The 20,597-nt window shown below is 68.0% G+C and overlaps 1 protein-coding gene across 3 annotated transcripts in view; it reads left to right on the forward strand.

Moving 5' to 3' along the window:
* The window catches only part of FAM53B (family with sequence similarity 53 member B), a 44,315-nt gene that overhangs the window by 6,622 nt on the left and 17,096 nt on the right, over nucleotides 1–20,597 (forward strand). Inside the window, exons 2-4 of one of the 3 annotated variants that reach the window (XM_084904564.1) lie at nucleotides 4,736–4,959; nucleotides 10,816–10,870; nucleotides 19,565–20,316. In XM_084904564.1, the coding sequence (XP_084760690.1) occupies nucleotides 4,876–4,959; nucleotides 10,816–10,870; nucleotides 19,565–20,316 (891 nt within the window). In that variant the 5' untranslated portion in view covers nucleotides 4,736–4,875. Of the gene's footprint in view, nucleotides 1–4,735; nucleotides 4,960–10,111; nucleotides 10,156–10,815; nucleotides 10,871–19,564; nucleotides 20,317–20,597 lie in introns of those variants that run through there. The other 2 variants (XM_084904565.1, XM_084904566.1) reach the window with 2 other exon arrangements.

The following is a 20,597-nucleotide window of genomic DNA, read 5'->3' on the forward strand; positions in this document are numbered from 1 at the left end:
CCTGACCCCGGCGCCGGCACGCCGGTGGCCTCCTGCCCCCGGACGCCAGCCCGGACGCCAGGCGGGCCGGTGGCACGTGACCCAGCCGGCGGCGAGCGAGGCAAACCATGGGCACGGGTGGGGGTGCCGGGTGCCTGCAGGGGTTTGCCCGTCGGCGTTCAGTTCTGAAGAGAGAGTGAGCGAGTGAGTGCAGATGGCCGGTCCTGGCCACACACCTCCCTGTGTGTCTGGTTCCCGGGGGTCAGCACGTGCTGGGTGCAGCGCCATGAAGGGTGCCGGCGGGATCTGCATTCGGGTCCGTGGCACCCGAACCCCCTCCGACCCGGCCCGGTGCGGGGAGCCCCATGGACAGCCTCCTGCGTGGTGATGGACGGCTGTGGTGGCCATAGTCCCGGGTGGTGACCAGGGCCCCAGGATGGTGGACGGAACAGGAGCCAGGAGGGCACAGCCTCTCGGAGCCCTCAAGAGGCTGTCTGCTTTGTTTTTTTCTTTTTTAAAAATATGTATTTTATTGATTCTTTACAGAGAGGAAGAGAGAGGGATTAGAGAGAATTATCGATCAGCTGCCTCTTACACACCACTACTGGGAATGTGCCTGCAACCAAGGTACGTGCCCTTGACTGGAATCGAACCCGGGACCCTTCAGTCCGCAGGCCAACGTTCTATCCACTGAGCCAAACCGGTTTTAGCTGCTTTGTTTTTCTTAAAATACCTTTTGATTGATGTCAGGGAGGAAGGGAGAGGGAAAGAGAGAGAAACATCCACGATGAAAGAGAGTCGTCAATCAGCTGCCTCCTGCACGCTCCACACAGGAGATGGAGCCCACCACCGCCTGTGCCCTGGCCGGGGTCGCACTGTGACCTCCTGGTTCCTGGATCGACGTTCCGCCCCTGAGCTGCACCGTCTGGGCTGCTGTGGTGTGCTTAATGGTCTCTTACAAAGAGCCAGCCTTACAGGACAAGGTGCACCGTGAGCTCACCGGGCAGGCAGGATGCTGGGGAGGCTGCCGGCCCTGGGAAAGCCGGAGGAAGGGGGGCTGGGCGTGGACCCAGGACACTGAGGCCCTGGGCTCTGGTCCTGCCACTTGACTGCATCCGACTTCGGACCAGGCTCCCGGCTTCCCTGCGGACCGGGGCTAAGCGGGAGCAGGGAACAGGGTCTTGGAGGTCAGAGAGCCGGCAGCGCCCGGTGTCCCGCAGCCGCTCTGAAAGCCCGCTCTGTCTGTGTGGCCCCGGCGAGGCTGCGCGGGTTTGGGGGCCACACTGAGAACCACTGCACCGGGGAGAGGGCGGTGCTGAGGCAGCTGCCACGGAAGGGGGCGGGCACCCTGTGCGGCCCCAGCCAGCACCGGGGGCCTGCCCTGCTGGAGTCCACCCCCTGTGGAGGGCACACACTCCGGGCCTGGGTGCCCAAAGGTCTTTATTCCCGTTTCCGTGGCTGAGTGCGTGGTCCCTCCCAGATTGGCAGGCTGAGGCCTACGCCCAAGGCCGTGGTGTGAGAGGCGGGCTTCGGGAGGTCACCAGGTCATGAGGGTGGAGCCCCCATGAGTGGGGTTAGTGCCCTTATAAAAGGGACCCAGGGAGAGCCCTCACCCTTCTCCCATTGAGGACACAGGAGGGGGTGACCATCAGCAAGGAGAGGTCTCACCTCGACCTCGGACCCCGGCTCCAGGACGGAGAGGGCCGCCCGCTTATGGTGTTTCGTTCTGGCAGCCGCAACAGACCCCGGCACTGGCCTGACAAGGTCCGTGTCCCCTTGGAGGGTGGGCACGGGCACCCCGCCTCCCCCAGACCCAATGGCTCTGCCCGTGCTTTCTCCCGCCTGGTGGCAGCTGAGCCAGCCTGGGCTTCTGCAGCCACAAGGAAGGAGCCCATGTCACAGCGGGGGAAACCGAGGCACAGCCTGCCAGGAGGGGATGGGCTGAGCCACACAGAGCCAGCGGGTGGAGGGGCTGAGCCCGGGAGGATGGGGCCACCTCACTATTCTCCGCCGTCCCGAGGGAACCCCACTCCTGCCCGTCCCGTGTCCTTGGCTTCCCACCGGCCAGCTGGGGCCTGGCCGCCCCCCGCCGCCACCCCACGGGCTTTGCAGCTTTGTGTGCAGAGCGCCCTCCCTCCAGCCCCCTCCCCCTCCCCCCACGTGGGCGCGGGGCGGACACCGCGGCCGAGGCCTGAGTTGTGGCCTCCTTCCCGGGCCGGCCGGCGCCTTTGTGTTCCTGTGACGTGGGAGCGTGTGCTGGGCACATGCCGGGTCACATGCCGGTGACTCGGAGTCCGGGACAATCGTGGGGGCCGCGTACTCCCCACCCCGCCGAGAGGGCACACAGTCCTCGTATTGTCTGCTGGCGCTCCGTGGCCGTCCCGGGAGACAGACAGGGGCGACCGCCGTGGGGTGTCTGAGCTTCCCGCTGCCATCGCGGGGCGGGGAGCGGCGGGTCACCCCGCCAGGCCCGTCACCAGCCTGAGCCCCTCGGGCGCGGCTCCCGGAGCTGACCGGAGGGAGAGAGCAGGAGCCCGCCTTTGCCAGGCCGGGCTGCCCTCCTGGTGTCTCCAGCCAGGTGCTGGCTTTTAATTTGTCCACCCTCTCCTGTTTTCCCCGCTGTGCTTGGCAGGTGGTCTCACCGAAGACCAGGTCATGGTCATCTTAGGCGACGTGGCTTAGGGTTCCGTAGATCAGCTCGGGCCCCTGCTGCCTCTCTGCGCCCCGCCCCCGCCCTGGGCTGGAGGCGGCAGTGTGGGTGCTGGTTACACACACACACACACACACACACACACACACACACCCCGCGTTTCTCGCTTCCCTCGGCCGACCCGGCCCACGGCCGCTCTTCCCCACCGGGCTCGGGGGTTCGGGTGGCAGGAGCGGTGAGGACCGGGGAGGGCCTGTGAGGCCCTCCGGCCGGGCGCTGGGTGACGGACGGCTCCCGACAGGCCCGCAGGCGGCCGGCCTTGGTCCTCGCGGCAGCATGGGTGCCTCCTCCCACGCCCGGTTTGTCTGGGCTCCGATCTCAGCCCTTTCCTGTCCCCGCGGGCCGTCCTCCTCCTCTGAGTGTCACGGCCCGAACCACAGGAAGTCCCCCCGACGCCTGAGAGCGGCCCTGAGGTCCCAGAGCCCGAGGCGAGCAGCTCACACCCCGGGCGGCCCCCCCGCCGTTCAGAGGGCCTGCGGGGCCCAGCCCCTCCTCAGCCAGGAGCAGGGGCGGTGCCTGTACAGCCAGCGATGGGACAGGTGGCCTGGGTGGCCTTTGACTGAAGGACGAGCCCGGGAGTAGAAGCCACCTGGAGGGCACCTTCCTGGGGCGGGGCTGGGCACAGGTGCGCGTGCCTGCGCTCGGGGCAGGTCCGTTACCTGCCTGCTGTGTGGCTTCAGTCCGGCCCCTCCGCCTCTCTGAGCCGCTCCTCACCCGTCGCATGCTCCTGGGAGCCGGTGAGCACTCGGGCTGTGAGTGTCCCACAGCCCGCCCCCTGGAGCCGCCCAGGGGGCTCCTGCCCCAGCTCCCCGGCCAATCCATGACTCTCTCTCATCACGATGTTTCTCTCTCTCTCCCCCTCTCTCTTCCTCTCTGAAATCAGTACAGATTTACATATTGTGGGGAGCGGTTACAGCTTTGGGCAGGTTCAAGCCTGGGGCTAATGAGAGGGCAGCTCCTCTCGTGGCGAAGCCACGTGCAAGTCCCAGCACAGCGACAGCCAAAGGCTGTGCTTGTGAGCTTGCCCTTATGGTCCGAACCTGTGGCCCCACGAGGCTGAGTGACGGGGCTGCGGGAGGAGCAGCCGGTGAACAAGCTGGAGCAGGTGCGTGTGGTGGAGGGGATCGAAGCCCGAGAGGACGCTGTGACCAGGCCCTTCCTCTGCCCGTGGGATCTGCTGTAAAAGGGAGACTCGGCCTGCGGGCTGTGGCGCTGTCTCTCCGTCAGAGAGCGGGGTCCCACCGAGCCCCAGCTTCCTTCTCGTCTGTCTTTTCTCCGTCCTTCACCGCCCCCTCAGGCTCACCCGTGGCCGTGCTGGCTGGGCACAATATATATATGTAAAGTCGATGGAATTTCCCTTTAAGAATTGGGTGTCCACTGCTGAGGGAGGCTCGGGCCCCGCAGACTCGGCCGTGCCTGAGTGAAGCCGCCGTTCCGGGGCGTCCCTCATGGGAGCGGGGCCTCCCCCTCGCCCGGGCCTGGGCCGTTTCCACAGGACACTGGCCCTCCGAGGCAGCCTCGCCCTCTGTTCCTCAGAGAGGGAAACGGAGGCTCGGACCCGAGCCCCAGCTGCTCGGCTGAGACTCCCTCGGCGTGGCCGCCGTGGTGGGAACGTGTCCTCCTGCTCCGGGTGGGGGCCTGCGGAGGCCCGTCCCGCCCCCGCGCTGACCGTGGGTCTGCGCCTGTCTGCCGCCCGGGCCCGCTGTGAGGCTGGCCTGTGTCACCGCAGCTGGGGGGGGGGGGGCGGGCAGGCGCCGAGCTGTCAGGAAAGCCAGCTCTGCATGGTGTCACACTCAGGGAGCAGCAGTCTGGGAGGGGTCACGTGGCTGAAGGATATTCAGGGTTGTTCCCTTTGGGGGGTGGCGTTGGGGAGACCCTCAAGGTGGGACGGTGGTGGCCGGGGGGCTGAGAAGGGACTCTGGCCTCCGAGGCCCTCCCTGCGTGTCTGCCCTTCAGCGGAGGCGGGTCCGGCGTGGGGGGGAGCGGGCAGCTCTCTCGGGCCCCGATCTTCCCGCCCTAACCCTCTGCCTGCCTCTGTCTTCTCAGGGAGCGGCCGATGGGGTGCTGCTGCTGACCCGCCCCCGGGAGGCGCCCAGGAGACTGCGCCGAGCCGCCCGCCCGCCCGCCCGCCCGCGGAGGATGGCCGCCGCCCGCCCGGGGCCGCGCCCCGCGCCTGAGGCCCTGCCATGGTGATGATCCTGAGGAAGAGCCTCGATGCCCAGGCCACCGACGCCGACCCCGTGGCCGGCAGGTCCTTCGACTCTGAGCCGGTGAGCGCCGGGCCGTGGCTCCCGTGGCCTCCGGAGGCCGTGGCCCGCGGCTGTGGACTGAGCCCAGGGCCCTGCGCAGGGTCAGGGACGTGCTGTGGGCGGGGGTGGGGGGTGAGGACCGGGCCTGGCTGAGTCCTTGCCAGGAGGAGGGAGCCGGCTGGGACCGGAGCCCTCTGGTGAGGGTGGGGCAGCCAGCACCTTGCGGGTGATACCGGCTGGTGCCGCCCCTGCCAGGCCGGACCCACACTCCCTCTCGGCTCCTCCGGGCAGGACAGGGCGTGCGCCTGCGTGGGGCCCCAGATAAGGCCAGGCCCCCGCAGGGCAGGGGGCGAGGGCCCCTCGGGTGTCAGGGGAAAGAAGGCTCAGCTGGCGGCAGCGGCTGGCGTGGTGGCAGCTGCCCTCTCCCTGCTGCCCTCTTCCTTCGTGCTCTGAGCAAATGGCCCGGCGGACGGGTGGGAGACGGGCACGTGGCTGTGAGAGGGACCCAACGGCCTCCTGGCCCTGCTGTCCCTCGGGTGGCAGCCCCGCCTGTGGAGCAGCCAGGACGTCCCATCAGCACACGCTCCTGCAGGTGTGTGTGTGTGTGTGTGTGTGTGTGTGTGCGTGCGCGTGCATGCATGTATGTGTGCATGCATGTGTGTGAGTGTGAGTGTGTGTTGTGTGAGCGTATGTGTGTGCATGTGTGTGCATGCTCGCATGTGTGCGTGTGTGTGCACGCATGCGTGCATGTGTGTGTGTGTGCGCGCGCGTGTGAGTATGTGTGTGTGAGTGTGTGTACACAGGCCTGCCCCGGGCTCTGTGGTCGGTGGGGCGCCCACTGCCTGTGGTCCTGGACCCCTCACTGCCCCGTGGGAGCTCCCACACAAGCACCCTCGTGGCCTCCCCCCCTTTATCGCTCCCCAGAGACCTGCTTAGAGCTGCCTGGCCTTCGCAGGAGCCACGGGACCCGTGTCCACTCCCCACACCTGCCAGCGCCTGGCCCTGGCTGGACAAAGTGCTCACGGGTGAGGCGGCTCTGCCCAGCGCTGCCTTCCAGCTGGCCCTCCGTGTGCCCGCATTGGCTGCCTCAGCACCCACCGGGCCGTCCTCCCTGCCAGGACACTGGGACCGGCCCTGCTGCTGGCTCCTTCAGCCGTTCCCCACCCGCAGCCCCAGGAGCGCAGTCCGACCGGCCCCTCCGCTCAGAGCCTGCCCCGGCTTCCCACCCAGGCCCGGGAGCTGCGGCCTCCGGGGTGCCCCGGCCACGGGCTCCGGCCCCAGGACCTCGTCTGAGCCTGCCCCCGCTTCCCACCCAGGCCCGCCGAGCTGCGGCCTCCAGGGTGTCCCGGCCGCGGGCTCCGGCCCCAGGACCTCGGCTCTGCTGCTCCCCATGCTTCTGCCCTCGGCTCGGCTGCCTCAGGGCTTGGCCCACTTTCCTGCCCCGGAGATTCCCCTCAGCAGGAGGCGGCCTGCAGTTCAGGTCCCCTCCCCTCCCCTCCCCTCCTTCCCACACACTCTCTCTGCCTCCTTCGCCGTCTCCTCGCCCAGGCCCCTCCCGCTCTGGGCCTGGTGTGTGGAGTGACCCCTGCACCAGAGTCCGGGAAACGGAGGCTTGTTGCTGAACCTGCAGAGGCCGAGGCCCGGCCTGTGCCCGATGGGGCCCAGGGGACGGGTAGGGTGAAACTCGGGTTCCCGGTCCCGGCGGCTGCTCTGTGCTGCTGGTGGTTCCTGTGGGGTCCGGAGCCCACATCTAGCGAACTCGGTCTGGTCCGCGGAGGGGTGGCCTTCGGGGTGAGGGCCTCTGCGGTCCCCGGAGGATCTGCCCGCTGCCAGCTGTGCTGTGGGCTCAGCCCCTGACCAGGGCCCGTCTGTGGGCAGACCTGGCTGGGCTTGGCCCCGGAGCCGGTGCCAGGGCACGTGGCCTGGTCAGCTTGCTGCTCAGACAGCCGTGGGCTGAGCGGCTGCCCGGAGGAGTCGGCTCCCAGCCTGGCGGGGGTGAGGGGCAGGGGAGGCAGGCGCATCTGGAGAGAGAAGGAACCGTCCAGGGAACGGGGCGGGGCGAGCGGCAGTGCCTGTACACTTAACGCCTCCTCCTCCCAGACTCCCTGTCCCCAGAGCGAGCAGCCAGGCCCCCACCAGCACAGGACTGTGGGCGTGACTGCCCCTCCCCTCCCCTCCCCTGGCTCTCAGATGCACAGCCAGCTGTGGGCCGCCCCCTTCGGAGAGAACTGGGGTCACAGGCTGCTGGCCAGCGCCCAGCCGGCCTGCTTCCGCCAGCACCACGCAGTGGGAAGGAGGCGGGGTCCCGCCACCCTTCCCTGCCCTGGAGCCCCCCGCCCCCCTCCCAGGGGCAGCAGGAGGCTGTCTCTCCCCCAGCGTGTCGTACAGACAGGAATCGGTGACTCGAGAGCCGGGGGTGAGGGGGGGGCACAGGTCACGGCTCCCGGACACGGTGCCGGCCTTGTCTCCCGCACCGAGACCTCCACCCGCCCAGCCGGCTCTCCCGGGAGGGCCCTCAGGGCTTGGCGAGGCCTCGGGGGGGAGGGGGAGGGGGTGGGCTCCGACTAAACAGCCCGGAAGGACCCTGTCACCCAGCCTGGCGATGACATGGGGAGGGGTGTGCGCTGAGGCGGGGAGAGGGCGTCAGCCGGGTTTGCTCAGCTGCTCGCCCTCAGTGCAGTCAGGTCACAGCAGGAAGTGGGACCCTTTCTCCTGTTCCTCCTCGGACCGGGCTCCGGCCGCAGTGGGCCCGAAGCTGAGGAGGGAAATGGGAGTCCCTCAGGCCAGTGGGGTTCCGGGGCCGAGGCTCCGCTGTGGGGAGAGAGTGAAACTGCAGGGAGCCTGGCGGGGGCCGGTGGCTGGCGTGTCGCCGTGGACTGAGGGTCAGTCCGTCCCGGGTCTGATTCCTGGTCAAGGCCTCGTACCTCCCTGCGAGCTCCCAGCCCCGGCGGGGGTGCGTGTGGGAGGCAACCAGGGATGTGTCTCTCCCCACTCCGCCTCCTCCCTCCCTCCCTTCTAGAAATCAATGGAAATGTCAATGTCCTGGGGAAGAGTGAAAAAATAACAAACTCGGGGGAGTCACGGGGCCCTGGCAGTGCTGGCTGAGGAGAGGCCTGGGGGCGACCCGCGCTCCGGCCTGCCAGCCCCCCCCCCCCCCCCGCCTCCCAGCAGCCGCTCTGACTCTGTTTTCTGAAAAGGGGAGCTGTGACCACGGGAGGGAGTGCCTGCTCCCGGGAGCGATTGGGAGCGAGGAAAACACTCCCTGTCCCCGTCCCGAGGAGGGCTGCCGCTGTGCCCGGCCCCCTGTGCCCGGCCGCTGTGCCCGGCCCGCTGTGCCCGCCTGCTGTGCCCGGCCCGCTGTGCCCGGCCCCCTGTGCCCGGCCGCTGTGCCCGGCCCGCTGTGCCCGGCCGCTGTGCCCGGCCCCCTGTGCCCGGCCCGCTGTGCCCGGCCCGCTGTGCCTGGCCGCTGTGCCCCGCCCCCTGTGCCCGGCCCGCTGTGCCCGGCCCGCTGTGCCCGGCCGCTGTGCCCCGGCCGCTGTGCCCGGCCCCCTGTGCCCGGCCGCTGTGCCCGGCCGCTGTGCCGGCCCGCTGTGCCCGGCCGCTGTGCCCGGCCGCTGTGCCCGGCCGCTGTGCCCGGCCGCTGTGCCCGCCTGCTGTGCCCGGCCCGCTGTGCCCGGCCCCCTGTGCCCGGCCGCTGTGCCGGCCCGCTGTGCCCGGCCGCTGTGCCGGCCCGCTGTGCCCGGCCGCTGTGCCCGGCCGCTGTGCCCGGCCAGCCCGGGGCTTGCACAATGGCAGCCGCCGGCTCGGTTCTCCTTCCCCCACTGCACGCCGCTTCCCTCCGCCTGCGGCCGGCTCTTCCTCCTGCCGCTCTCCCGTCAGCTGCCGGCCGGCCGCCCGGATGACTGACCTCCGGGACAGCTCCAGCTCCTGCCCCCGCCCCCGGGTGCTCTGCTCAGAGTGACATCGCCCGCCAGGCTGCCCTCTCCCCGCGGCTCCGGCCCCCTGAAGTCTGGGCCTCACCCCTCCCCAGCCTCTGGCCCTCCCGCCTGCAGCAGCCGCACCGCGAAGGGAGAATCCGGCCTCGTCAGGCCTGGCCCCCAGCGGCCGGGACTCCGGCGGTCATTCTCTCCCGGAGACAAGCTGGCATGGGGCTCACGCCCCGCCAGGACCCCTGAAGCTTGAACTCGGAGGTGCAGGGTCTGAGGCCTCCCCCGCCGCCCCTGGGCGGGCAGAGATGCCAGAATTCCCCAGCCCGGGCGCCAGGCCCCGCTGAATGTCCGCGGCGGCTCCTTCCCCAGCTCCTCCTCTTCCGGCCGGCTCTGCCTCTGCTCTCCCGGCCACGGCCTCCCGGTGCCGCTTCAGAGCTGGGCGCCCCTGGTTCCCGCCGCCCGGTCGCCCCATTCGCCCTGTTAGGGTCTGCGGGGGGAAGCGGGGCGCGGTGTCCCCGTTAGGAACACACTGCAGGAATTTTATCTCACTCGGCAACGCTGGGAGTCTGACCGCTCTGGGCAGCCTGGGGCCGGCGCACCTCAGTGCTGGGTCCCGGGTCAGGGGTCAGGGGTGCCTGGCCTGCTCCCTAGAAGGCTGTGGGGTGGGGTGCTCTGGCGGCCCAGCCTCAGACGGGGCGCAGGAAGCACGATGGGGCCTCGATTCCTTTTTATTTCCCTCTCGTCCGCTAGAAAGAAAAAAAAGAGATGGAAACTCCCGCGGGGAACCCAGGCCCTGGCCCTTTAAAGCCGGGGAGGACTGCACCCCTTTTTCCCTCGTAAACTCCTCTGGTCCCTCAGCACCAGTTTCCCCCAAAAGCCAGCCCTGCCCCCCAGCACCCTCAGGGTGGGTCCCTCTCCTCCGGTCCACTTCCTGTGGGGTCGTGGTTTGTCCACGTGGCTGTGATGTCCACGCAATGTGAGCTTCCTGAGAGCCACGGTGGCCGGCGGCCCCCTGTGCCCCTGGCCACACACTGAGGGCAAAGGTCCCTCACGGCCTGGGGCAGGGTGGGGTGCCCTGCGCTCGCACCCCTCTTATCTGGGTGGGCCAGGTGTTCCCAGTGGGCCCCGCCCTCGTCCTCCCCAGCCTTAAAGGGCCAGGGCCTGGGCTCCCCTCGGGAGTCAGGGCCTCGGTGTCCGGCGCCTCCCGGGCTGGGACCCTCTCTCTCCGCTGCGCCCTCAGCCCCACAGCCGGCCGCGGGCAGTGGGCCGCGGGCAGCGGCTGGTGCAGGTGGGTGGAGGGGTGGGGAGGGGGAGTGCCAGTCTGGGGGGTTCTTCCTGCGGCCACACGCACCTCCTCCCCGGAGGCCAGTCCAGGCCTCTTGAGGGGACCCGCGGGCGCAGGGAGCCCCGGTGGTCCACGCTCAGGGGGCTCTGCTGGGCCCCCCGGCCTTTTCTCCCCGGGGCCCTGGCGTTCTGCCCTGGCCAGGGGTGGGGGCGAGGGAGAAGCCCCGGTGGGAAGGGAGCCACCGCCGTACTCTGTGTGTCGAGAGCAATGCCAGCCTGCGAGCCTCCGCTTCGGTGTGGAGGGGCTGCCTGGGTGGCACAGGGCCGCGGCCCTTCCCTCGGGGTCCGTCCTGCCCGTGAGGTCCCTCCGCTCCCAGCCTGAGCCGTGCAGGGCCTCGCTTCGCCCGACCCCGGCACCTGCACACATCATCGTCCTCCCGCACCCCTCCACGGAGGGCCCGGGTCAGAGGTCACGGCCTTCTCGTGGTGCTGGAGGCCCCGACTCCATGACCCCCCGGAGACTTCGGGCGGAGAGCTGGGCCGCGGGTGGCAGGCGGCGTCCCTCTCCTGCGCCCCCGCTCCCTCCCGGGCACCGGCTGTGCGGCCGCCGAGGGGGAGGGTGGCTCCGAGGCCGGAGGGTGACGGCTTTTCTGGTTGTTCGCAGCGCCCGCCGGAGAAGATGAGCCACGGCCCGACCCTGTTCTCCTGCGGAGTGATGGGTGAGTCACCGAGGGCGGCCCTCCCGTCCCCCCCGGGCCTGTGTCCTCCGGAGGGCAGGGCGGCCGGGCGGCCAGGGGCTCACTGTGTCCCGGCGGCATGGGTCCGCGGTGCGGGCTGCTGAGCCCGGGCCGGAGTGAGGCTCAGTGCAGCTCCGGCTGCGGACAGCACCGAGCCTCCATCCGGTGATTGCGGTGCCGGCTGTTTGCTGCCGAGCGCGCACCGCGGTGAGCACAGAACTCAGCCCGCCCCGGCCCGGCCCGCAGGAACCCCACGGGGGTGCTTGTCTGCTCTTCGCACTGTCTTCCTGGCCCAGCCCAGGGCGACCACAGGGGCACGTAAAACCGCAAACAGAAACCAACCCTGGTGCTTTTCTCACTCGCCGGGGTCATCGGCAGCGTGAACGCCGTTCCCCGCCGATGCCGATCGCTCGGGGGCCGGACGCCCCTGGTTGGTGGCACGGGCGTGGGGTGGCTGGTGTAACAGTGACGGGGCGTGGAAGCTGCGTGTGCTTCCGGGTGATTCCGTGGGACCCCGCCCTCCCCCCGCCCCGTCCAGAGCCCTGGTCCCCCTCGCTCTCATGGGAGCGGAACGACTGTTCTTCCAAAGGGGCCGGGAGGGCCCGGCCCGTGTGGTTAGCGGTTAGCGTGTCGGCCCGCACTCCGAAGGGCCACAGCTTCGGCTCGGTTCTCTCTCCCCCTCCTCCTTTCCGCTCTCTCTAAGGATCTTTAGAGAAAACACCCTCGGGTGGGGGTTAAAATCGGGGAAAAGAGGGGCTGGGATCCCTCCTGCTCGGAGTGCTGCCGGTCTCCTCCCCGTCTGCCCGGCTCCTCCTTCGGGGACACCAGGCTCCCAGGAGGGCGGCCCCGGGCTTTCCGATGTGTTTGCCTCGCGGGCCCCTCCTCAGCCTTCCTGCGGGGGGTCCACGAGGCCACTTCCCGAGGGGCTGCGGGCGGTGGGTGCGGGGGCCACGCCCCTCCCGCAGGGCCTCCATGAGGGCAGCAGCGTCCGGCTGCTCTCATTGGGGGAGACCTGGGCCTCGCCAGGTGCCCCAGGCCCGTGGGCAGAGCGGCCGGGTCGGGGGGAGGAGGTGCCTGCTTCTCAGTCACAGGCCACAGGGAGGGAGAGCGAGGCGGGCGTGGCCAGCAGAGGAAGTGGCGCGGGATCCCCTGGCCTGGCTCCCCCGTCCCCACACAGGCCCCCAGGTGGTTACAAACCTCAGCGGCCCGGCCACAGGGCCCATCCTGCCACACTGCCCTGTGCGGCTGGAGGGAGGCCCCTGGGGCCCGGCCCCTCGGGCCCGGCCCCTCGGCCTGGCCTGGGCTTCAGCTCTGAGCCGGCTGGACTGGGACCCGGGTGGTGGAGGACCAGCCCACCCTCAGGGCCACCCTCTCGGCTTCCCGGGCCTCAGAGCCGCGAGCACCATAGCCAGGTGGGGCAGATACCCTGTTTCCCCGAAAATAAGACATTGTCCTATATTAATTTTTTCTCCCAAAGTTGCGCTAGGTCTTATTTTCAGGGGATGTCTTATCTTTCCATGCGCTAGGTCTTATTTTCGGAGGATGTCTTATTTTCGGGGAAACACGGTAGTTGCCTTGAACGGCTTAGCTTTCTCAGCCTCAGTTTCCCCATAGTGAAATGGCTACTATGGCCCTAGGAGGTGTGGCTCAGTGGATAGAGCATCTGCCGGCGGACTGAAGGGTCCTGGGCCCGATTCTGGTCAAAGGCATGTACCTAGGTTGCAGGTTCGACCCCTGGCCCTGGTCGGGGTGCGTGCGGGAGGTAACCAATCCATGTGCCTCTCTCACATCGATGTTTCTCTCTCCGTCTCTCCCCCTCTCCTCCACTCTCCCTAAAAGTGGATGGAAAAATATCTTTGGGTGGGGACTAAACAAAAAACGTTTTAAGTGGCTACTCTGACAGCACCTGCCTGTGGGCTTGCTGGGAGGCTGTGTGAGATCACGTGAGGAGGCTGGCCAGGTGAGCACTGTGATTGACAGGTGAGGAAGAGGGCGGAGCCTAAGGCAGGCATCCCGGTCCCTGCAGGAGACGCCAGTCCAAACAGAGGGGCTTGGGGAGCGAGTGTAGGTGAGGCAGTCGCTGTGGGGGAGACCCTCAGGCCCAGGGAGCCGGCAGAGGCCCTGGGACAGTCAGGTAGAGAGACGGAGCCTTCTGGATGCCAGCCGGGCTGAGCTGGGAGCCTGCGTTCTGCTTCCTACGGAGGCCTCCCCCGGCCCAGGGCCCGGCAGAGCGGCCAGGGGATCTGCCCCCGGGGTCCCGCCTTGCTCCTGCTCTGCAGCCCACACAGGCCGCGCCTGCAGGAGGGAGCGCGGGGAGCAGGGGCGTGGAGTGCCCTGGTCCTTCCCCTCGGCGTCTCCCTCATGAGCTTATCTCCTCTGCTCAGCGCTCCCGACCCACCGGCCGCGCGCTGCCCGCTGCTCCGCTGGGCCTCTCCGCGGCCTGGCCCACAGGTGCTCCCTGAGCAGCTACGGCCGGCGGTGCTGGGTGCGGGAGAGAGCGAGCCGGCCTCCGGGCTGGGGACCAGTGTGCTGAGCCTCGGTCTGGTCATCGTGCTGATGGCGATGTTTGCAGGAACCAGAGGCTCAGCCCCTCCTGCCTCCTGCCTTCCTGCCCTGGCCGCGGCCTCCCAGGCCCGCGCCTGTGCCGGCAGCTGCGGTGACCCTCCGCCCGCTTCAGCCGGATGGAGGTGCGGCCTCGCCCCGGGCCGGGCCGGGAGGGCAGCCCGGCAGCTCGATTTCCTCTCGGGCGTGCCCCCCCCTCCGGGTCCGGCCAGACTGTCCCTGGGGTCTGGGTCCTTCCAGAGCCTGACAGTGCGCGGCAGAGATAAACGCCACATCTTTACAATCACCACCCCTGCCTGTCTCCTGGAGATACAGGGCCCGTGGCCTGGGCCTGGCCCCGGGGTCTCCGGGGAGAGCTGGCAGCTGGGCCCGCAGCTCCGTCACTCCCCGAGGTCCGCCAGGGCCTCGCTGAGGGTCACCTGAGGGTGCCTTTGGGCTGGAGGGCCCCGGCCTATTCGCTTCCTCTTTCAAAGCCGCCCAAATGCAGAATGCCTCGCTGCCCTGGCTCGTGTGGCTCAGTGGGGAGAGCGTGCCTCGTGGACGGAAGGGTCCCGGGTTCGATTCCCGTTGAGGGCATGTACCTAGGTTGCAGGCTGGATCCCCGCCCCTGGTCCGGGCTCATGCAGGAAGCAACCCATCGACGTGTCTCTCTCATATCCATGTCTCTCTGTCTCTCCCCCTCCCTTCCACTCCCTCTAAAAGCATCACTGGAAATACACCCTCGGGTGAGGATTAGCATAAAGCAGACAGACAGACAGACAGACAGAAAAGCCTCCCTCACCCCGTCCAGGGCTCACCCCGCGTCACTGTAAGTACTCCATTCTGTCCCAGGGGCGGGGCGAAGGCCCTCTGCCCCTCTGTGCCCCCCGCCCCCCTCCCCCCGCCTCCCACATTTTGGGAACTTGATACAGAGAAGTGGTCTGTGCTTTCCCGCAGGGAGGAGAGGAGGGAGCAGAGGTGGGCGAGGTGTGGGCGGGAGGTGGGCGAGGTGTGGGCGGGAGGCGGCCGAGGGGAGCCGGGGCCTGTCCCCGGGGCCGCCTCCAGCAGAGCCACCTGCGCCTCTGGTCCTTGGTTACCAGCCCGTCCTCAGCACACCTGTGGGGCCAGAGCCACCGCGCCGCTGTTAGTGTGTGTGATACCGGAAACCTCGGTCCAGCGGCCGCTTCCTGGGTGTGGCCTGGCCGGCGGGGTTTCTAGTGGGGGCGGCAAGGGGAGGAGGGGCTGCCCTACCCCGGTGCTCGGCTCCCCCCCCATCACTTGCCGTGGGAAGTGCTTGGTCACATGACACAGCCATCCTGGACTGGTTGAATGTTTTTTGGTGAAATGGCAAGTGGGGGTGAGAGCAGGCTGCTTCCCACGCCCCCTTCCCCCCGTCAGTGCCCCCGTTAAATGAGGCCCGAGTTGCAGGGACAGTGGACACTGCACGGCCCACTCGCTCCAGCCCCCGGCGAGGAGAAGGCCTGGGAATCGATGTCCCGGGACGCGCTCCCAGTGGCCGCAGCGAAGGCTGCTGCGAAGAGGCGTGGAAACGAGTCTGCGGACAGAGCAAACCATCCGTCCGCCGAAAAGAAAAAAACGGATGGAAACCCATAATTACTTCAGGAGTTATGGCAATAAATTATTTATTAATGTAAATCACTCCCCAGGCTGCGGGCACAGGCAGTGTGAGGGTCATACATTATGCATAGAAAGGAATCGTAAAAGTATCACAGCCGCCCTGCTCAGTCTGTCGGCGTTTTAATTACAAGCCCGTTCGGCCGTGTTTGATTCGTGGCTGTGACATCTCCTCCTGCCTGAAGGGGCTCCCGGGGCCACTCGGGATTGGTGTCCTAGGGAGAAACCAAGATTTCTCTCTGAGATGTGGTAGCTTTTAAAAATACATATTTTTTTATTGATTTTGGGGGGGGGGGAGAGAGTAAGAGAGAGAGAGAGAGAGAAGAATATCAATGGCGAGAGAATCATTGACCGGCTGCCTCCTGCACGCCCACACTGGGGATTGAGTCTACAGCCCGGGCCTGTGCCCTGACCGGAAATCGAACCCTGACCTCTGGTTCACGGGTTAATGCTCAGCAGCTGAGCCACGCCAGCAGGGCCTCCCTTGATGAGCCAGTGCCTGGGTGTGAACTCCCTGAGGAGCCAGCGCCTGGGTGTGAACTCCCCGAGGTGTCAGCACCTGGGTGTGTGGAGGCCCCGCCCAGCTCGGCCTGGAGTTGCGCATCGCGGGCCTTCTCTGGCAGCTGGTGCTGCCGTGGGCATCGCCGTGAGCGGCGTCCGGGACGGGCACAGAGACCCGGCCACGCGTCCCCTGCCTGGGAACCTGGGAGGTGTGGGCCCTGGGACGTCCCTGGCCGGGGCAGGGCAGATGGAGCAGCGTTTGGGGTTAAAGGCTGCGTGTGATGCTCTGCGTGTTTCCTCCTTCGAGCTTGTGCTCGCTGCACCCCGAGGCCTCGCCCTCCGTCAGGGGCCTCAGCACTGAGCCCCGTGAGTGCTGGCGTCACCTTCCTGCCCCGTGTGCTGGAGGCGGGGGGGGGGGGGGGGGGGGGGCAGAGGCTGCTCCCAGGCTCAGCCTCAGGCACTGGACGGCCCCTGGCCCGTGTGCCAGTGGGGAGCCGGGGGCAGAGGCTGCTCCCAGGCTCAGCCTCAGGCACTGGACGGCCCCTGGCCCGTGTGCCAGTGGGGAGCCGGATGGCGCCTGTGCTTTCTGTGTGTTTGTCCAGGCTCCCCCGCCCCCCGTCTGTAGGCAGGCCCTCTGAGTACATGGCTCCCACACACTCCTGTGTACACCTCGGCCCCCAAAGATGGGCTCGGCAGGGAAACAGGGACACTCGATGCTCCTGTGGGGATGGCCTGGAACTGGGGTGCCCAACCTCCCAGGCCACATGCCACCCCCTGAGCTCACAGGCCTGGTGGCGTGTGTGTGTGTGTGTGTGTGTGTGTGTGTGTCCCCGCCCCGGAGCCCACATCTGACATCTGTGGAGCGTGGTGTCAGAAACCTCCCTGAGAAGCCACAGGAGCCGGGGGGGGGGGGGGGGGGAGGCAGGCGGTCCCTCCCTGCTCACAGACGGTGGGCGCCCCCAGAACACCTGTGCCACTGGGGTCCCCCCCCCCCCCCCGCCGAGAAAGGCACCTGGGGTGGAGGTGGGGTGGTTCCCCCGTGGTTCTGCTTTGCTATCGGCCCAGCACGACAGCAGCACGGACGCCGGGCAGTGGCTCAGCGCCCAGCTGCGCGGGGACCGGCCGTCCACCCGACGCTTCCCGGGGCGGCGCTCCGGGCTGCGGGCTGAGGGGTCCCGGGTGGGCTCTCGCCCCCTCACAGGAAGACGCCTGGGCAGCGAGCTAACATGCCGGCTCCCACCCCGGAGCTCGTTTGGAAGTCAGGGACTGAGCCAGGGCTCTGCACTCTAACAGACACCCCAAAATACGCTCCCGCCGGGGCCCCGAAACCACACTGAGGATCCGGTGTGCAGCATACAGGCTCCCGTCCCAGCCACAGCCGCAGGGACTGACCACGCCGCTGTCCCCTCATCCCCGGCGAGGGCCCCAGGCTGCAGGACTGCGGAGCTGAGCTCAGCGCTGGCCGCACCCTTCCCGCCCCCTCGTGCTGCCGGCTCAGCGGACCCGAGTCTGTGGCCTCGGTCGCTGTGGTTTGTGCAGGAGTGACAGGAGGGAGGGCGGGTGTCCCCTCTCCAGCCGCCCGTTCCTCTGCGCAGCGTGACGTGACGTCAGGCCAAAATCACCTCTGTTCCTGTCTCCTTTGTCTGGTGGCCGACCGGCAGGTCTCCGTGCCCTGAGCGGAGGGACACACACACACACACACACCAGGCTGAACGTAGCCCATTGTTGCTGTTCTTACACATCCTCCGAGGATAAAGATAGAACAATGACAGGTTATCTGCCCGCTGGCAGCCAGGCCACCTGCCCGTGTTGACAGACGCTCCAGAGCCGTGCTCAGCGCCTGGGGCCCGGCGGGACGGTACTTAGAGGCCGGTCCTCAGCCGTCTCCCGCTGCTCCCCGCACACCTGTCCCCGGCCCGGGGGCGGGGCTTCGGGGACCCACAGGCTGGGCTGGCCTGGCCCGGGAAGGGGGCGTGTGCTGGGCGCAAAGACAGGGCGGATCGCCCGGCTGGCCTGGCCCAGCGGTTTAACCAGGAGATCACGGTTCAATTCCCGGTCAGGGCCCAGGCCCGGGTTGTGGGCTCCATCCCCAGTAGGGGGCGTGCAGGAGGCATCCCATCCATGATTCCCTCTCATTATTGATGTCTCTCCCTCTTCCTTTCTCTCTCGAAATCAATAAAAATATGTTAATTAAAAAAAAAAAGACAGGTGAGACCAAGCACACAGCCTGGGCCTGCTCTGAGCTTCTGTCTGCACTTGTCACTCGCTGCTTCCTGCAGACCGGTTCTCTCCCCCTGAGGCCGAGGGGCTGCCCCGGGAGAGTGGGCGGTTCCCCCAGGCGGCGGGCACCTCAGATTGGCCACGCAGCCGTCCCCGTGGGGTTTGTGTTCACCTGGAAACAAACGGAACGCCCACTCTGCCGATGGAGGTTACTAACCGCCCTCATTGCTGCAGTTGGTTCATCAAACTTCAGGGGGTTTTTGTTTGTTTTTTCTATTTTTAAAAAATATGTTTATTGATTGATTGATTTCAGAGAGAGGAAGGGAGAGGGAGAGGGAGAGCTGGAAGCATCAGTGATGAGAGTCATCGGTTGTCTGCCTTCTGCACACCCCACCTCCGACTGGGGAGGATTCCGCAACCCAGCATCGAACTTGGACCTCCTGGTTCGTGAGCTGATGCTCAGCCACAGACTCCTGGCCGGGCCGCGCTTCAGTCTCACACTGAGCTTCTGGTGCCTGAGAAGACTCTGCAGGTTTTTGGGGGGTATTTTCACAGGCGGTTTTGACTCGGCCTGATCCTCGGCTGCCTCCTGACGTCACAGGCGTGCTCTCTGCGGGGCCGTGGGCAGCGGCCGGAGGGGACAGGCTATGGCAGGGGTGGGCCTGAGAGCTCCTCTGAAGGCGGCGAGGACGTGGGACTGACCAGGCAGGAGGCCGAGAGGCCCCGAGGCCCCAGCCCACGGGACAGCACGGCGGGAGCACAGTGGCCACGCTCACCGACTCCCAATCCCCCTTCCTCCGCGCTTCCCCTGGAGACGGGGAATTCCAGGGAAACGCGACAGGAAGCCGGTCCTCTGGTCTCCCCAGTGCCAGGGCCGGAGAGGCCATTCTGTGGGTGCAGCTTAAGCAGGGGCCACCGTGGCTCCTTCCTCAGTTGGCCGCTTGCCCGGGCCGTCTGGCCCCGTGGCACCTGGTCCCAGAGGAGAAGTTGGAGGCCGGGGATGGATGGCTCGATGGTTGGCAGCTGGGCTTTTTGCTGTGGGGCATTTCGGTGGGTGGGACGTAAATCAATAGAACACCTGTTTCTATTATCAGCAAGTGTTTGGGCCCTAGGCAGTGTGGCTCAGTGGATAGAGCATGGGCATGCCGAGTGAAAGGTCCCGGGTTCGATTCCCGTCAAGGGCATGTACCTTGGTTGCAGGCACATCCCCAGTAGGAGATGTCCAGGAGGCAGCTGATCAATGTTTCTCTCATCGATGTTTCTAACTATTCCTCTCCTCTCCTCTCTGTAAAAAATCAATAATATATATATTATTATTTTTTTTAAGGTGGGTTCAGGTCAGGCACCCAGGCAGCATCCCCTGCCCCAGGAACCCTGACCCCCTGAGGCACCCATCTGGTGGCGGCCGCCGGCCAGGGCTGAGTCCCAGCCTGAGAGCCCTGCCCGTGCGGCGGGCGGTGTGGGCGGTGCTCAGCTCTGCCCCGGGGCGGGCGGGCGGTGGGTTTCCTCCCTAAGGGAGAGGCACTCGGGGTGAGGGGGGAAGGACTGCTTGGGGTCCCCTGGGGGCATCAGTGTGCTGGGAAGAGCCACTCGGGGCCCGGGACCTGGTTGGGGCCTCGCTGTGCTTCCAGCTCGGCGCCCTGGCTGAGGTCCCTCCGGAGCCTGTTTCTCCTCCGTGAGGGGGGCCTCCCCGGGGAAGCCGGCTCCCGGAGAGGAGGGAGCGGCTGGCTGGCGGGAGGGCCGCTCACGCCCGTTTTCTCTTTGTCACTTTTGGTCCAGAAAATGACAGATGGCGCGACCTGGACAGGAAGTGTCCCCTCCAGATGGACGGGCCGAGCGCCGGCCTCTGGGAGCGCCTGCCCGCGCGGTGCCCGGACGGCGCGCTGTGGCCCCCGGAGGCGGCCTCCGCGGGCACCGTGACCAGCCTCATCCGGGACCTCAGCCTCAGCGACCGCCGCAGCGCCCCCTCCGCGCCGCCCAGCAAGCGCCAGTGCCGCTCCCTGTCCTTCTCCGACGGGCTGTCCGGCGGCCGGCCGTCCTGGCGGCCCCTGGGCTCCCGCGTCTGGACGCCCGTGGAGAAGCGGCGCTGCCTGAGCGGGGGCAGCGTGCCCCGCGCGGCCGGCCCGGGCCCCGTGCAGCGCAGCTCCAGCTTCAGCCTGCCGTCCCGGCCCGCCGCCCGCGCCTCGCCCGGCGACCCCGCCGCCGCGCCCCGCCGCCCGGGGGGCCCGGCCGGCCCGGGGGCGGCCGCCTGCGGCCCCGGGGACCCCTGGAGCCCGGGCCGGGGCCCCGCGGGCGGGCAGCTGGACATGCAGCGCCCGCTGTCCTGCTCCCACGAGCACTTCGCCTTCGCCGCGCTCTCGGCCTGCAGCTCGCCCGCCTCCACGCCCCAGCTGGCCCGGCGCCCCGGCGGGCTGGCCCGCAGCCGCTCGCAGCCCTGCGTCCTCAGCGACAGGAAGGCCGGCGTCAAGCGGCGGCGCCCCGAGGAGGGGCCCGAGCCGAGGCCCTCCCTGGACCTGGCCAAGATGGCGCAGGTAAGGGCCTGGCGCCGCCGGGGCGGTGGGGGGGCCGCGGGGGCCGGCGGGCACGTCTCACAGGCCCTCAGGAGTGGGGGTTTGCCTCGTGTCTTAAATCTTGTCCAAAGAAAGATGAGATTTTAAAAAATTCATGTTCTGTGGGTTTCAGAGAGGAAGGGAGAGGGAGAGAGAGAAACATCCATGATGAGAGAGAATCGTGGACCAGCTGCCTCCCACAACCCGGGCCTGGGCCCTGACCAGCGTCGAATCCTGACCCCGGTCCTCCTGGTTCATTGGTT

Source organism: Pipistrellus hanaki, assembly GCF_964339955.1.
Source record: "Pipistrellus hanaki genome assembly, chromosome: 14".
Taxonomy (NCBI): domain Eukaryota; kingdom Metazoa; phylum Chordata; class Mammalia; order Chiroptera; family Vespertilionidae; genus Pipistrellus; species Pipistrellus hanaki.